We start from the raw sequence: 16175 nt of genomic DNA, 5'->3' as shown, positions 1-16175 counted from the left end.
TTTGAACTTAATTAGGAGATCAACGCGAAGACACTCGCTATCACGACTATGCTTCCGAGTTTCGAACTTTTCGACACTTGATAGATCTGAATGACGCCAAAAAATATCACAGAAAAATTATGACATGATGTTCTTCATTTCTCCTTCTGTACATCGTGATAGCAATAATTTATATATAACAAGCTATTGATGATCAGGCTTTCAAGATTTTTCATGGCAACCAGTCAAAGTGGAGATCATTGCCCCACATTGTGGTAAACCGGCCTTCGAATTTTTGTATAAACCTTTCGTAATCTGGGCGACCGTAGAAGTCGAGTTCACGTGCGTGTTCTATGAGTTCAGCGAACTCTGGTACTAAGTCTGAAATTTGAGTAGAGAATCAGAGTTTTGGTGACTTTTGGTATCGAGAAAGCGACTCGCGACATTGCCGAAAAAGTAGTCATCACATTATTGGCATTTTACCTTCACACAAGTCACAAAGAAGAGTTTCATCCTTGACATTAGCAATCTTCTTCCATCCAAGTGAAAGATTGAAGGCACTGACCCCAGTCCATGGAAGACTACCACGTGCCAATTCAATCAAGACATATGCGAGGGATTCAATGTCATCTCGACGCGTAGCAACTTTCTCTCGATGGACGTTCAATGAAGCATATTTGGCTGTGCCGACGTGTAATGTGCCTCCTCTTGGTTTCTTTTTTCCTATTTGTGAATATGTACAGAGAGGTGTGAGTGGAAGGTCAAGGAGAAAAAAACTCAAATATCTATATGAACTCGAGCACGTCGAACGTTTGCCTCCATTACACCACATTCGCAGAACACATATAACATACCTGGGATATGCTTTCCACCTACCCACCATTCCGTAGCAAGACCAAAGTCCACAACATACCTGTAGGAAGCAAAAAAGTAAGATTCGTATGTTCTAGGTAAGGCAACCAAAAAGGAAATAATGGATGCCACGCTAGTCTGAAATCCGAAACTTACACATCAGAGAAATTATTCAACTCATCACCAGCCCTCCCAACCAGAAACTGCCCAGGCTTGATATCCCGATGCAAAATACCATTGTCATGTATATTCCTCAAAGTCTTCAAAAGTTTGGGAGCAGCAGCGACAACTTGTTTCAGTGGTATTTTACGAGACGGATACCGGAATGCTATTTCTTCTAATGATGGCCCTAGACGTTCTAAGACCATGAATAATTCTTCTTCTTGCTCGAATATGCCTAGACATCTGGGGACGCATGTTATGCGTTTGGATGCTAGGATTTTGTACATGCTGTCTATTTTGTTGAAAAGATGACGGTTTGGTGATATTGTAACGTCGTTAAAAGCACTAGATTGGGCTTTGTAACATGAACTTACATTCGTGATCAAGATGTATTCGAGTATTCTCGCGATTGGCTTTCTTGACACAACATGCGACTCGATTGTCTTTCAAGTCTGTGGCAGCATACACTGTGCCATGTGAGCCTTCTCCAAGTTCTTCCTATAAATATATCAAGTATTGGAAGTCGTAAGCTGTTGATCAATGTGCAATGATGTCAGGCACATGTTTCTTTTATATGTAGACAATAAAACCGCATCTAGGTGAGAATACAGGCATATACCGATGAGAATCTTACCTCGAGCTCCCAACGATCTTGAAGAATGGTCACAGCATAAGGAGCTGGAGTCGCGGGTGTATCCCAAACCGAGTAAGCTTGAGTTTGGTTCATCCAACGTGGTCTTCTGTCGGAATTGAAGCTTGTATATAGAATGACTTTCAAATGCAAGAGCTCAGAACACTGCTCTAGTACTATGGCAACGTGTCTTTGCCAGTGTTGCTTTAATCTGGGCTTTGACAGCCGTAAGGCTTGATTTTTTGAAAGTTTAAACGCAGCAGGTAACATTAACATGGCACTTGTTGGAAGCGTGATAGTCGCGTGCTTGGTGATTCTATTACGTGTATTCTATTATTGCACGAAGCAGGATATTGTAAAGTATCTAGTAAAGTAGCTGTCTTCTATCCAGATCGAACATGGTCGCATCAATCTTGTTGGCTGGTACACCAACACTAGCCATGAGGTTGGCGGCCTTGAGTAGCATGACTTGATCTCGTATGTTCAAGTCCTCATCTATGTCCATCATGGCTGAAGCTTGGATGGCTTTGGGTGTTATTACGAGCTTCTCAGCATTGTCAGGTTTCGACAACAATGTCATTTCAGATCCAATTTTGGAATCACATTTGCATGTCGATTGTAGTCTGGTTTCTGTTATGGTTGCTTCTGAATGCTGTTTTGGTGTTGGTATTTCACTGTTGTAATACTATTTGTTCCAAATATTATGAGCTTTGTTAATCAGTCAACCCCAAAGCTATTGGATACAAATCACTAAAGAGCATACCTTGAAAGCCTTCTCAATCAACGACAAATCAGAAGCTAATTGAACAGCCCCGATCTTCTTCTTCTCCACAAGAGCTTTCACTGGATCAACATCAGATATAACCTCGAAATTAGGTCTTGTACTTGACGGCACAAAGCATGGCTCCAGTTGCTTGATACTTGCATCCCGCCATGATGAAATCGTCGAAAAGAAGGGATGCGACATTAGAGCTCTCATGCCAGACTCTTCGTGACCCAGGCGTTTTGAGATGTCAATTTGGAGAAATCCGGCTAGACACGATTCACATTCAGGAGATATGACTACGGTTGTGTCGATGGGAAGACGGTATTCACCCTTCCTGATTAGGTTGCGCTTGTCTTTGCCTCTAAATGGTCTGTCTGCGAATAGCAGTTCGTACATCATTACACCCAAGCTCCACCAATCTACGGATGTGTAGTAGCATCCTTCCAATAGTTCGGGAGCCATGTCTATTCGAGGCACATGTTTGAAGACAAGGTTCATGTTGAGTATCTGTTCACAGGTAGGTTCACATGTACTTACAAGGTTCAGTGCCTGCGATAGATTTCAGGGGTTTATCATTCCGTAATCGAACTGCTATATTAAAGTCGGTCAATACAGCATGACCTTGAGCGTCTAAAAGGACATTGTCGGGTTTAACATCACGATGCTGCAAGACAAAGGAGGTGAGTTTTGGTATATAGATCCTTCCAAACAAGTATATCAACATACCACGATACGACGAGCGTGGAGATAGTCTAGGGCGCTTGATATCTCGGCGACGATGATTCTAGTAGCATCCTCCGAAAACGGCTTCTTTAAATGAAACCTCAAGTCACCACCAGGCATCAGGTCCAAAACCATGTACATATTCTCAGAGTCCTGAAAGGAAAAGCACAGTTTGATGATATTGGAATGTCTTAGTTCTTCGAGTAGGTTCCGTTCTTGTATTATATGAATCGCCGCCTTGTCCGCTATTGACCTCTCCTTGTTTATACCTGGTAACGGTATGTGAGTGTGAGTATACTTATACACTTGAATCAGATGTGCATAGCATACATTTGAGAGCGTATTTCCTTCTAGCACCATGAGGCCCTCTTCTTTCAACCAGTGAGACCTTCCCAAATGCACCTGTTCCACAAGTGGTGGAAATGCTGAAATCCTTTATAGAGAGTGGGCCCCGAGAACCTTCATCGTTGAATTTGGAAGCACATTTGCCCATGCTTCCGCGTCACAGATGGTGTATGCGGTTGGTTAAACGGCGTGTTGTGAATATAAATGAGATGAGCGTCAAATGCAATGCATTTTTCGGCTCCAAATCAAACCAGGAAAATCTCCCTTTTCGAGGTCTGATTCTTTTGATTCCATTTATTGGTTCTCGGAGGTATTTGCCTAGTGATACTACAAACAGAGCAAACAGAATCAGCGTCAATCCGAAGTTCCAAGCGGGTTGCAAGGCATTTTACCATATGCGAAGAAATTAGATTCATCCTCTAGCCGATGCAGTAATTTTGACTCAACTCCTCAAAGTTTGCTCGCACTTCGGCTTCCTTGGGTAGCACTAGTGGGCGATCGAGATACTTGATAGACTTCGAAGTAAACTCTTGACTCCCATATTAAGATTAACGCGTCTATTGTCGAAAATAAGAAAAAGAATAAGAAAAAATTAGCCATCTTTTTCCTATCATCTCAATGTCACAGCGTGTTTTTCTCGCTGATACGGCACTCCCTTTTTCTTCCCACAACATTCAAACAAGACCAAGCTCATTAGACTCAAAGATACTGGGCATACAAAAGTGTCTACTATGTCTGAGGTGCGAGAATTCGAGGCAGAGCTTCAGACTCTGCTAGAGAATCGGCCTCCCGTCTCTCTCTCCAAGATGCAATCGCTCATCAGATTGGCCACAAAACATTCAAAGGTATGCCATGTGTTGATTGATGCATCTTATGATAATGCGACACGACAAAGTCCACCATCCTATAATGCACTGTCATTTGCTGTATTCTTTCTTCTGTTTACTTCCATGGTTTGCCATCAACAAGCACTGACATCAAATATCATTTTTCTTTAATCTCTCACAGCACTACAAAGAAGTCGTAGCTGCCATCGAAAAGTTCGGTCAGACCTGTCCTAAAGAATACAAGCTTCCAACGCTATATGTCGTCGATGCGGTCGCTCGGGCTGCTCACAAAGCTGGAAATCAAGAACCTTTTGTGCGACGATTTGAAGAACGTCTGGAGAACATGTTTCAATTCATTGCTCATGCTGAAGGCAAAGACAAGGTACATTTTTGATTGTAATAATAGCAATGATGGTTATCTGGTTGGAACAGTGTTTATATGGTCATACCATCGCACAGTCAAAAGCTAACGCCACATCTCGCACTCGACTAATAGGACAAGATGAAGAGGGTGGTTTCGTTGTGGAAGCAAAGTGGCTTGTTCAATACCGACATGTTGTCCAATATTGAACAAGTTTTTCTGACTGGACAGCCTCCAGGTATACCTGCTCTGATTCTTTGCCCTAATGATTGTAACTCACCATTAGCAAAACACATCTAATAGCTGCGCCTCCAGCTGCTTACTCAGCCTTTGGCTCTCCAGCCGTACCTGCTGCATCGCCCTTCACACCCTCAGCAGCTCCAGCTCTTGGATTTGGTGGAAACAATCCAGATCAAGTTGCTGCGGTAGCTCAATTGACGCAACTTCAAGCTCAAAACCCTGGTGCAGACATGACCACTCTCGTGGGCATGATGGGTCCAAATGCTGCTCATCTGGTTGGTTTGATACAACAAGCTGAGCACCAGCTGGTACAGCAATTCATCGCTACCATGGGTTCTACACCTGAAGCCTTGAATCAGTCCCTAGTCGCTGCTGCTCAGACAAACCAGATACCAAACCTCACTGTGGGTTTATCTGGTTTGCCTGCAGCCCCTTCAAACAACAACAACAACTCGAACGGCTATGTCAAGCAGGAATCTTCAAAGAGAAAGGCTTCCGCTGACGAATCTGGAACGCTGGACTTTGATTACGAAGAAGTAGAAGAAGCTCCAAGGTGTGTATTATCGATATCTGATGGTGTCTGTCTGTGGTGGTGGGTATTTCTGGTGATATGATGATGATGAACTGGTCTATTGGTGAGAGCCTGCTATACTCTCGTGTACCCATATCCCAAGACGAAAGTAGAATCATCGTAGTATAAGTGGTAGCTATAAATAAGCTGAAATGGTAATTATAAGTTTAAATCCTTCTTAAATTCTATAATTCGAGGTGATAAAAGAATAGCATAATTTATAACCGTCACCTCAATATTTATCTAGATAATACTTTATAAGTCTTGGTATGGCCATGGGTTTTCATCAATAGACCAAAAACATCATCATCGTCATGTCGACTTGTGGATTTTGAAAGACTGGCAGATTTTTGGTCGTTGCACTTAGAGCAGAATGTTCATTCCCTTTTTCTTCTTGGTATTTAGGACTCGACAACCTCTACCGACATCCACACAACCAGCAGCTGCTAGCACTACAAGTCAACCAGCTGCTGCTACAACAGCAACCGGTCGTCAACGAGCATGGAAGCCCATTTCAGCAAACACCGCATCATCAGCAACATCAACTCCTGTTGCTGGTGCTGCTACCACACCCATATCCGCACAACCTGTACAGCAACACATGCCAGATCCCACCATGGGTGCTTCGACGGCTGCTCCTCTCCTTCCAGGCCAAAAAACTGTTGACATTACGAACTGGGATGGTGATGGCACTGCACCTCCCAGACCCGATCCCAACCTTCCTTCCAACATGTTGCGAGGTTAGTATATAGTGTTGCTAGTGCTTTTTACTATTGATGATGTTATTACTATTGCTGCTGGGTATCGGTGCTGTGTTTTTGTTGGGTCTTTTCCGTGGTGATGGTGGTCTGTCTTAGATTGCTCATTGGGAGGATTTTGAGAGGTTGGGTATGAGGAAAAGCTATGAATGGAGGCGTCTTTGCTCGAGCAGGCTATGCAACTTCCAGGGCCAGTTAAACATGAAGTAACTTTTTTCTCGCTATTCTTTTAGTGGTGAGCAGGACCATATACGTTGGCGGCATCACTACCGCCATTACTCGAGACAGACTCAAGGCAGTATTCGAGACGTCCGGTCGTGTCGACACTGTGATGGTATGCAATCTCGTTTGTTCCCTCCTCTTTTCTCCTTTCTAACATGCTCCCTTGTCCTGCCTTGTCATATTCAGATCAACTATCCCAAGTACAATGCCTTTGTCAAGATGTATACACGGGCAGAAGCTGCAGTCGCCAAGGATGCTTTGAATCGCGTCATGGTGGAAGGATCTATTCTCAAGGTGTTAAATGCAGCTTGTTTATCGTGGACTTGGAATGTTTTTTGCATCAATCTAAGACTTTACTTCCTTAGATGGGATGGGGATGTGGATTTGGACCCAAACCATACTTTGACTACAACGTTGGAGAATCATTCATTCCCATCAATGATTTGACTGAAATGGATATCAAATGGTTGATGAGCTCAAAAAGAGGTGGTGGGACTATAGAAGGTGGAATGGTTATAGAAGAACCAGATGTTGGCTACGTTCCACCTTCTGGTCAAACAGGTGGCCCAAGTGCTGCAGCCATCTTCCGTGCCACTCGTACTGGTCCACCTCCGCGTCATGAATCTGATGGACGAGGAGGAGGTGGTGGCTATCAACGAAACATTCCGGTAATGGCTGAAGGTGGAGACTCGTACCGACCAGCCCATTCCTCGTCCTCTCACGCATCTGGTGGTGGAGGAGGAGGATACTCTGGTGCCGATTACGGTGGATATGAATACGAAAGCCAATACGACTATAATGCCTCAGGTGGTGGTGGTGGAGGTCATGGTGGTGGAGGAGGAAGTCACTACTCTGGATCTGGGGCCGACTATGGAGGCTATGATTCTTCATATGGTGGTCAAGGGTATGCGCGAGGCTCTAAGCGTGGAAATGAAGCGCAGGCATGGTCTGGTCAGGACAAGAGGGGCAAGTATCAATGAAGAACGGATGGCGTGGTTAGAAAAGCATCCCAATAACACGACATATAAAATGTAAACATTTGTATTGATTCAAAAAACGAGAAGGAGTTGGCAAAAACAAACATTGTGTTCCTTCCAGTTTAAATGTGCGACATTTTGCATAGTAGAATTAGCTGAAGTGTTATCTTGGATCCTATGTTCGTACTGCTACTTATATGCTGCGAACTTCGTGATCACCAAACACACACTTCTCACCCCTACTCTCGCTCAATTATTCAAGTAGGAATGCCAAATCAAGAATAACGACAAGTTAGTAGGAAGAAGAGGGTGGTAGAAGGTATTCAGACATCGGATCTACTCACAGGAGCAGTGCCTGTCCCCGAAACGACAGCTGTGTTCCTCTGTGAGTGGCATTTGCGTCAAAATTTGTGTTGTTGGATTTTGACGAGGAAAACTGCAATGGGCAACAACAAAGTTTGGAGGACTGAGGGCCGATTCCAGTTCAAGGCTCTAGGACTTGATGATTTGAACAGCATGTGGCCCATGCCAATTTCCTCATAAAAGCAAACGTCTTTGATATATCATTGGACCCATTTCAGTTTAAGGCTCATCAAATGAACGAGGTCGCACGACCTGTGTCAACTTAACTTGCTTCTTGCAGTAGTCTTGTCTATGAGCCTCTGTAGCATGAACAGCACCGTCTTGTTGTATTATGACATATAATTATTATGGACAAGTTAGCCTTGCAACGCATACATAATCGTAATATATAATCCACATGTAGTGCATCATCCATCTCCACATATAATTCTCGTTGTCCTTAATGATTCGGTTCATGCGCTTGTTGTTTGTCAAATTGTAGCGTTTCTCGAGACATGAACGTGAAGGAATAGCATAGGAAACGATTATATGGAGATTAATCTTCAGAAATCGTTTGAGCGTTATTTAGATCACAAGAAAACCTGGCAAAATTCCATTCAACATCCCCGTAATCAAACACTCAACATCAACAAACCTCGACGAAATCAGTTGGAAAAAACGTTGAAGCAAGTGATTTGGCTGCTACCACGGAGATCATATTGGAATGGTTCTTGTAGCTGATCCGACCGTTCTCAGAGGTATTAATTGAATTAACAAAAACTAGCGACTGTGTCGAACCTTGACAAGTTATTTACTTTCATAGGAGTACCTGAATTCTTTGAGAATGAACTCGGCGAGTCAATTCAAGCTCGTACTGAATCACTAGGTATTGCTATCCTAATGTCAAACACATCTTAACATCAAATGTTGAACTTGCATCTCTTTAGCGACATTTCGTGAATTGGGCCCACCAGACTTGTGTCATGTACTCAAGACGAATATAAAGACACTGGGGACACGAGATGTAACTATATTGACGGTTCATCTCTTGTGGCCTGGACTGTCGCTGACTCCTTCACAAAATAGTTGGGTTCCTATCACTTTGTATTGGGAACAGATGTCAGGTACACTTGATTGGAATTCGAATCTTCATTTATGAATCTTTCATCATTCTTTTCATCTATCTAGTTCCTCTGCCACTGTCGCTGCCTATCTCAACTCGTTGACATACACTGTGGTATGTTTATCATGGTATACTTTCACCCAACACTCCACGTAAACACGGCTCTATACTTTAGGATGAAGCACAGGGTTGGTTTGGAGGTAAAGGTGCGCCGTGGAAGATCAAGTCCGGAACGTAAGTTTTTATGCTGTCACCTACCAGGCACGAGATCCACAAATCTCAATTCTCGCCTCGAAACCCCATCGTATGCATATAGATATTGTTGCTTCAATGCCTTTTCAAGAGTCGATGTACGTGTGGAAGTCAAGATACCCGGTGGTGTCGAATCCTATCTTGTGGATCTGAGAGGAGACAAGTATGTTCGGCTTTGGATTCTGAAAAACCACAACGCAGCGATGGCCAATTCACTGCTCATTTCCTTGCTGCCAGGCACCCAATTGCGAATCCGGCTATATGGCAAGAAACCGCTGTATCGGCAGTATTGCGGGCGATACTAGATGATAACGATGAAGCAGATGGAAACGATGGAAACCCATTGATGGGATTAAGAAAGTTGGACCCAATACCCTCTCTAGCGCTAGAAAAGAGATTCTTGGATCTTGCTAAAGCAGAGTTCTGGAAGGGTAAAATCAGACTATCCTCTCATGCTCTTCAGACGTTACTTGTATTCACGTCAATCACCAAACTGATAGGATGGCAGTTGGGAACAGAGGCTGAAGTGCAAGTTGCAACATACTTTAGCAACCATTTGACGAATGGTATTATGAAGTACTTTGGACAAGCAAATCGATTAGGAGAAGCAGCCAAGTTTTTGGAGCCATTATATAAGAAAGATCCAGAAGTCGGAGCCGTTTTGGCGAAATCATTGTTGGGAACAGGTTGGCCTCGCACATACGTCACGTTACGAGAATTTGCATCTGACGCTATTTAAATCACAGACGAGGAAATCAAGGCTGTTCAGACCATGCATGAAGCATTATCAAAAAACCCATTATCGTATGGTTTGTTGCTCGTACAGATAGAGTTTCTGAAAGGAAAGGTAATACTAAGACTCTTCGCTAGTTCCCAAACTGCAACCTCACTTTATGATTTGATTCTTCCCGCAGAAAAAATTCGAATGGGCTCTAAAACTGGCAAAATTAGCAGTGACTTATGCTCCCTCTGAATTTGTCACTTGGTCCAAACTGACAGAGATTTACATTGAATTGGGTCAATATGAGTCTGTAAGAACAATCTGTCAGTTTGAGCCTTTTTCAATCTTCTTCTCATCCATATGACATTGAAATCTAGGCTTTATTGGCCTTGAATTCCTGTCCGATGTTTACATATGTCGAACGTGACTCCCAACGTATGCCATCACCTGCTCGAACACATCTTCCACTCAAACCAGACCCAACTCAACTTCGAGAAGGTGACGATCCCAAAAAGATACCTCCTCAAAATGGAACAATATTTGATGAGAACGATCCGAGAGAAAACGAGGTAGACAGAGAAACATTTGAGAAGTGACAGTGTTTGAATATTGACCTTCGTTTCGGTTTCTTTAGGTGCATCCAGAACTCCAACGATTGCCAGCCTTGTCTCTCAGAGGCACATTCTTGAAGGCATATCAACTACTCATTCGCATAGTCAGTAAAGTTGGTTGGGATGAACTACTACGATTCAGGTCCGCCGTCTTTGTCATGGAAGAAGAATATCGTATACATAGAGCCTTAATGGAAGAACGAGAAAAGAATGCCATTGCTCAGGTGCGACAGAATGCACAAGAAGCAGACAGAGCTAGAGAAGCTGCTTCCAAGTCTAAAGCCAATGGTAGTAGTCCCACAAATGGCAAGGATGGCAGTATCAAGTCAGATGGGGAAGTGAAGAGTCCGGAACGAGCTGCTTCACCGGATCATTTTGAAGAAGCAGAAACAGAGCCCGCTTTGGAACGTGTCAGTTTAGATGGCAAAAAAGATGACTCTTCCTCAAGTAGCTTGAGAGAAGGATCTGAAAAGGGCAAAGGCAAGGCCAAAGGACTGACTATCGATGAGCTTGTTCGTAAAACGGGCGGTGAAGAAGCTATTGCTGCCAGTCAAGATGAGAATGCCAAGGCGAAAGCTCCAGTAAGTTTGATTGTTTGTGGTTGCGCGTATTTCTGTCTGCTGATATTCTGACTTGCTCTAGTTACCAAAGATGCAAAAGCATTCCGTATCCTTCAGCTTTAGAAACAAGAGACTTTGCGAAAAATGGCTAGACAATCTATTTATGGTTCTTTACAATGATCTCAGGCTTTATACTGCTCTCAAACAAGTAACGTCGCACATTTTGTGAACGCACAAGATTCCAAGGTCTCGTTTGCAGTTTTAACGCCATTTCTTTGCCCAGGAAATATCGCAATATAAGACGAGCATGGCTGCTACATCTTCAAATGTGCTCTTGTATCGAAAGACAGGTGCAGAATGGGAAATCTATGGAGACCTGGCTGAAAGGTTGGAGCATCGAGAAGATGCCAAAGAAGCTTATAAATTATGTCTTGAACAAAAGTTTTCCGTCAAAGCATGGCTCAAGTTGATGGACATGTATGCTGATGAAGGCAATCTACAGCAAACATTGACTGCTGCTGCCAAGTTGGTGTATATGCTTGATCGAGCATATATTGAGCAAACATACCCATCACCTATCTCTCGTAATGTCTTGAAGTTGGTACGTCGCCATGGATTGGCCAAGGTGCAGAATGCTTTAGGTGAGGTTGTTTTGAGCCTGTTGCTGTGTTGCTTGGTTTATGATGAAACTTAGAAAATCTAATACCCTTTTTTCAAGTGGCGATGAACATGCCACAGAAAACGTATAGGTTAATTACGAGATATTTCGAGTATGCTGAAGTTTTTCAAGTTGACGGAGCTAAGGTATGATTCTGTTAAGATGGTGTTGACAACACATTTGATGTTGAAATTAACCTTGCCTTTCTTGACCCTAGTGGTGATTTCCGCAGCTGCAGCATCGCAAACCGTATGAATTTGTAAAGCTTATTAGGTAGTAGTAATGTCATTTAGAAAATAGCGGTACTAGTACAACGTTGCAAGCTTTTTTCCAAAAGCGAGATAGTTTGTCTCGGTTCGCCTTGTCTACGCGTCAAGCGCGTCTGAATCGTCATTCTCGCGATACTGACCTATTGGATGTACTCCTCCATCTAATGTGTTTCAAACCTTGTTTTAATTTTGGACATTTTGACAGCAGTTCCACATTGATCAAAGATACCGACGCTAATAAAGGATGGCGACCAAGGTAAGCTACCCCGACTATAAATGATTGTGCCTCTCGTTTCCTCCTTTCTCTTTCAATTGCTGAAGCTTTGGCATATTCGAGCTTTTGACACATTTGACTCAATCGAGTTTTCCAGCAATACGAGTATGAAGCTAATTCCTTTCAATATGACTTTAGTGCTTTTTACAAGTGCTTGGGACTCAAACTGGGGACACATGTCCATCAATATTGGCTTATTTCGAGAATCAGAGATACCTCTTCTCTGTTGGTGAAGGATCTCAGCGCTTTACCATTGAAAACAGAGTCAGGCTGTCGAAGCTCTCAAATATCTTCCTGACTCGAGTTCATTGGGATTCTTTGGGTGGCGTTCCTGGTAAACTCTGGTTGGTTTTGACCTTTGATTTCGCTCGTAAACCTTTGAAGTTTGACACCTCCGTCGAAAAAATAGGAATGCTGCTGAGTTTGAGTGATGCTGGAAATCGCAACATTCAGATTCATGGAGGCACCAACTTGACCCACTATATTGCTGCTACTCGTCATTTTGTATTTCGGCAAGTCCAATTAAGGTCTAAACATGCGTTTCATCCAAGCTAATATACAGTTCGCTCCTAATCTAGAATGTCATCCAAAGTCGAAGTAGATGAATTGACTCCAGAATCGCCCAACTTTCGAGACGCCAATCTCCAAGTCCAGCACGTCTTTATTTATCCAGATCAAAATCATCCAGCCTTCCAAGTCAGCATGGGTATAAAGCTAGTTGAGCATTCATCGCTAAATCAAGTCGCTATGACTGATGATGATTTGCAGTCGCCTGCGGGGAAACGTCTGAAAGCTGAGGCAGCTGCCGCTCCCGCGGCTTCAAATGGCTCTGATTCCCCTCTGGTATCAAACGCTACCACTGCATCGAATGTTGACGTAGCATCTGATGCTGTAAAGGAATCACGGCCATCAGTTACATCATCACCACAAGTATCAGCACAGCCCGCTCCACCTGTAGAAGCCAATCATGTATGTACGTCTACAGCGTCAAAATCTTCGGTATTGCCAGACGCTTTTCCATCTCAACCATCGCAGAATGGCTTGACCGCTCAAGACTCAAAATCTGGTGGATTCGCACCAAACCGTATGAATGAAGCTACTGCCATGAAACGTCGTCATCAAATCATTGAACAAATGTTTAATCGTGCTGAAGCTCTTGACACACCACGTGGTCGACTTCCTCCTGGTGTGAAGCCGCCTAGGACAAAGTTTGATCGTACGTGAGCCAAGCTCTCATACCTGAGCATGTTGATAGTATTTGGGTTCTAACTTGCCTTTCTTGAACCTAGCGGAAGCAACACCAAACGTGTCAGCTGGCAAACGGAAAGCTACAGATACAGTGAGCTTGCCTAGGACTCGTCCAGCCTTTGAATCGATTGCCTACATATGTCAAGGACCAAGCACAAAGGGCAAGTTCTATAAAGACAAGGCAGAGGCTTTAGGTGCTCTACCTGGAAATCAGTTTGGTATGCTTTACAATGGAATATCAGTCACTCTTGATGATGGAACTGTCATTCGTCCTGATCAAGTACTTGATCCTGATGTACCTGGATCGGTAAGCGGTGGTCAATGCACAAAAAAAGCTGCGTTGATGTAGGATATATTGGCTTTATCTCCTATAGATTTTCATAGTAATTGACTGCCCGAACGCATCGTATGTTGGCTCCTTGACCCAAAATCAAGCCTTTGTACCTCACTTCCGTGTCAATGCAACCAATCAGGTCAAAGTCATCATTCATATGTTGGGTGATGATGTGCTTGATCATCCTGAATATCGAAATTGGGTGAATGAGTTCGATAATGAATCTACTCAGGTAACTCGCAAGTATTCTTGGACCACTCTTGCGTTTTGTGTCGCTAACATTGAATGCATCCCTTTCTAGCATTTGATTATCAGCCGAAAACACTGCCCCAAGCCAATAGTGTTTACTGGAAGTGCCATTACTCAGTATCGTCTTAACATGATTGACCCAGATGTATTTCGTGTGCCTATCTATGAGAATCGAATGATGGATTTACGTAGAGCGGGTGAGACTCGTCCAAACCCATTGGACCCTTTTTTCCTAACTCGAATGCACTGTTTTAGATCCTAACTTGCCACCTCTCCCACGATGGACGATTCCAGCCACCCATCTCTTGATATACCACTTGAATCCAATCGCCGTTACAGACACAACTGAGCAACGACCATTGTTTCACATCAATGATACCAAGAACGGTGTCGTGCATGGGATCCATTACTTGAGAAAGTTTATTGGAACGAGCCAGGACGTGTGTCAACAAATCCAAGAGTCTGCAGAGTCTGTCGAAAGTGATTATGGACCTGGAGCTGACGTTATGGTTACCATGCTTGGAACTGGTGCTGCACTTCCTTCACGATTTCGCAATGGTAAGACAAAAAGGACTTCCAGACGAGCTGAATGCAACCACGCAAACTCAGAATCCTGAAAAATTATTTCCCCTGCGTAGTTAGCTCTACACTGATCTCAATACCAAACTATGGGCACATATTACTTGATGCTGGAGAAGGGACATATGGTCAAATCTTTCGGCGATTCTCGCAAGACACCAGTGTCTCCATAGACGATATCTTACTCAACCTCAAGTGTATCTTCATATCTCATATGCATGCTGATCATCATTTGGGTGTTATTCGACTTTTGTTGAGCCGTCGTGAGGTATGGATCATCAGCCAGCAGCTCCTTCGTCAGTCGACAACATCCTTTTTAACCACCACATAATCTCTTCGATTATCTTCCCTAGGCCTTCTTCACTCGTGGAATGGCACCACCTCCCTTATGCATTATAGGACCACCACAATATTGGATTTGGTTGAGTGAATTCTCTGACGTACAAGATCTTGGATTGGATGGCAAAAAAGGAATCTACTTCATCCGAGCAGATCTCATTGTCCAAGAACGTTCCAATGTATATAATGCCTATCTCGAACGGTGGGCATGAAGATCGGGATGAGACGTACCCGTTATGTTTCTCTAGAGATCTAATTTCTCGTGTTCTATAGTATCAAGGACACTTTGGGATTTAATGTCTTCTCAACCATTCCTGTGGATCATTGTACTTATGCTTACGCCTTGATAATGCAACATCGAGACGGCTGGAAGATTGTGTGGGTGTCTGGCTCTGGCGCCATTTGTACGATGGTTTCCTCGTAGTCCGCATTTCCTTATAATCGCTCTTTGATAGATATTCTGGAGATTGTCGTCCGAGCATCAAACTCAGTAAGCTTATCTCGATGCAAGAAAGTTCCTAACCTTCTGACTTTTATTAAACTTAGTGGAAGCCTTACAAGAGCCAGACCTCTTGATACATGAATCGACATTTGAACCAGATCATGCAGATGAAGCCGTGGAGAAGCGTCATTGCACGACTGGCGAAGCAGGTGAATCCCATGCAATCCTTGTTTCCCAATTTATCGCACTGGCCACAAAAACGAGACACTAAGAGGAGATAATTGACCAAAATCTCCTTGTAGTCATTGTAGCTGGTCGAATGAAGGCAAAAGCTCTGCTCTTGACCCATTTCTCTCAACGATATCCCCGTCTTCCATATGTTCGAGACCCAAAAAATCGAACCGCAGTGGCTTTTGATTTGATGTCTGTCAAATTGAAGCAATTGCGACGATTTGGAATGTATGGACCTGCATTACAAGATTTGTATCCTAATTATGAAGGGCCACCACAATATAATGATGATATTGAGTATGGGCCTGCAGACGAAGATATGGATGCTCAGCAACAGAATGGGAATCAGACTGATGATACTATGGCACTAGAGAGTGCGGCAGTTGGAGTTGGTGGAGAGGAAGGGGTTGTAAACAGTGGCGATGATGGTAAAGCTGCCCCAGATGAATAAACCCTCAGTGAACCTATTTTGCACTTGCCTATACTTGTCAAATAGCTTTGTATTGAAAGATAACTTAAAAAACAAGAC

The 16175-nt window shown here is 43.4% G+C and overlaps 5 protein-coding genes across 5 annotated transcripts; 3 read left to right on the top strand and 2 right to left on the bottom strand.

The window, feature by feature from the left end:
- Window positions 1-211: 211 nt before the first annotated feature.
- SmJEL517_g00628 (uncharacterized protein) lies at window positions 212-1720 on the bottom strand (the record flags this gene model as incomplete). Its single annotated transcript, XM_031166557.1, has 6 exons — window positions 212-354; window positions 463-702; window positions 834-892; window positions 988-1285; window positions 1368-1491; window positions 1628-1720. The coding sequence occupies 6 exons, from the start codon at window positions 1718-1720 to the stop codon at window positions 212-214; spliced, it is 957 nt and encodes a 318-aa protein (XP_031027645.1).
- Window positions 1721-1988: 268 nt separating this feature from the next.
- Window positions 1989-3606, bottom strand: SmJEL517_g00627 (uncharacterized protein; the record flags this gene model as incomplete). Its single annotated transcript, XM_031166556.1, has 5 exons — window positions 1989-2309; window positions 2388-2854; window positions 2928-3054; window positions 3117-3382; window positions 3444-3606. The coding sequence occupies 5 exons, from the start codon at window positions 3604-3606 to the stop codon at window positions 1989-1991; spliced, it is 1344 nt and encodes a 447-aa protein (XP_031027464.1).
- Window positions 3607-4189: 583 nt separating this feature from the next.
- On the top strand, window positions 4190-7417 carry SmJEL517_g00626 (uncharacterized protein; the record flags this gene model as incomplete). Its single annotated transcript, XM_031166555.1, has 8 exons — window positions 4190-4303; window positions 4467-4667; window positions 4782-4884; window positions 4950-5439; window positions 5863-6197; window positions 6449-6549; window positions 6624-6731; window positions 6803-7417. The coding sequence occupies 8 exons, from the start codon at window positions 4190-4192 to the stop codon at window positions 7415-7417; spliced, it is 2067 nt and encodes a 688-aa protein (XP_031027465.1).
- Window positions 7418-8480: 1063 nt separating this feature from the next.
- On the top strand, window positions 8481-12779 carry SmJEL517_g00625 (uncharacterized protein; the record flags this gene model as incomplete). The annotated part of the gene is made up of 16 exons (XM_031166554.1): window positions 8481-8514; window positions 8580-8642; window positions 8704-8780; window positions 8843-8880; window positions 8945-8993; window positions 9055-9113; window positions 9196-9294; window positions 9369-9817; window positions 9878-9978; window positions 10046-10162; window positions 10230-10421; window positions 10487-11044; window positions 11106-11231; window positions 11307-11664; window positions 11742-11827; window positions 12363-12779. 16 exons carry the CDS (start codon window positions 8481-8483, stop codon window positions 12777-12779), a joined length of 2823 nt encoding a protein of 940 aa, XP_031027532.1.
- A 24-nt stretch (window positions 12780-12803) lies between these two features.
- SmJEL517_g00624 (uncharacterized protein) lies at window positions 12804-16097 on the top strand (the record flags this gene model as incomplete). The annotated part of the gene is made up of 10 exons (XM_031166553.1): window positions 12804-13440; window positions 13514-13779; window positions 13847-14038; window positions 14108-14252; window positions 14311-14613; window positions 14694-14902; window positions 14988-15175; window positions 15247-15377; window positions 15520-15624; window positions 15718-16097. 10 exons carry the CDS (start codon window positions 12804-12806, stop codon window positions 16095-16097), a joined length of 2556 nt encoding a protein of 851 aa, XP_031027466.1.
- Window positions 16098-16175: the final 78 nt, after the last annotated feature.

This window comes from Synchytrium microbalum, assembly GCF_006535985.1.
Source record: "Synchytrium microbalum strain JEL517 chromosome Unknown SmJEL517_scf0002, whole genome shotgun sequence".
Classification (NCBI taxonomy): Eukaryota; Fungi; Chytridiomycota; class Chytridiomycetes; order Synchytriales; family Synchytriaceae; genus Synchytrium; species Synchytrium microbalum.
This window is presented reverse-complemented; position numbering and strand designations above follow the sequence as displayed.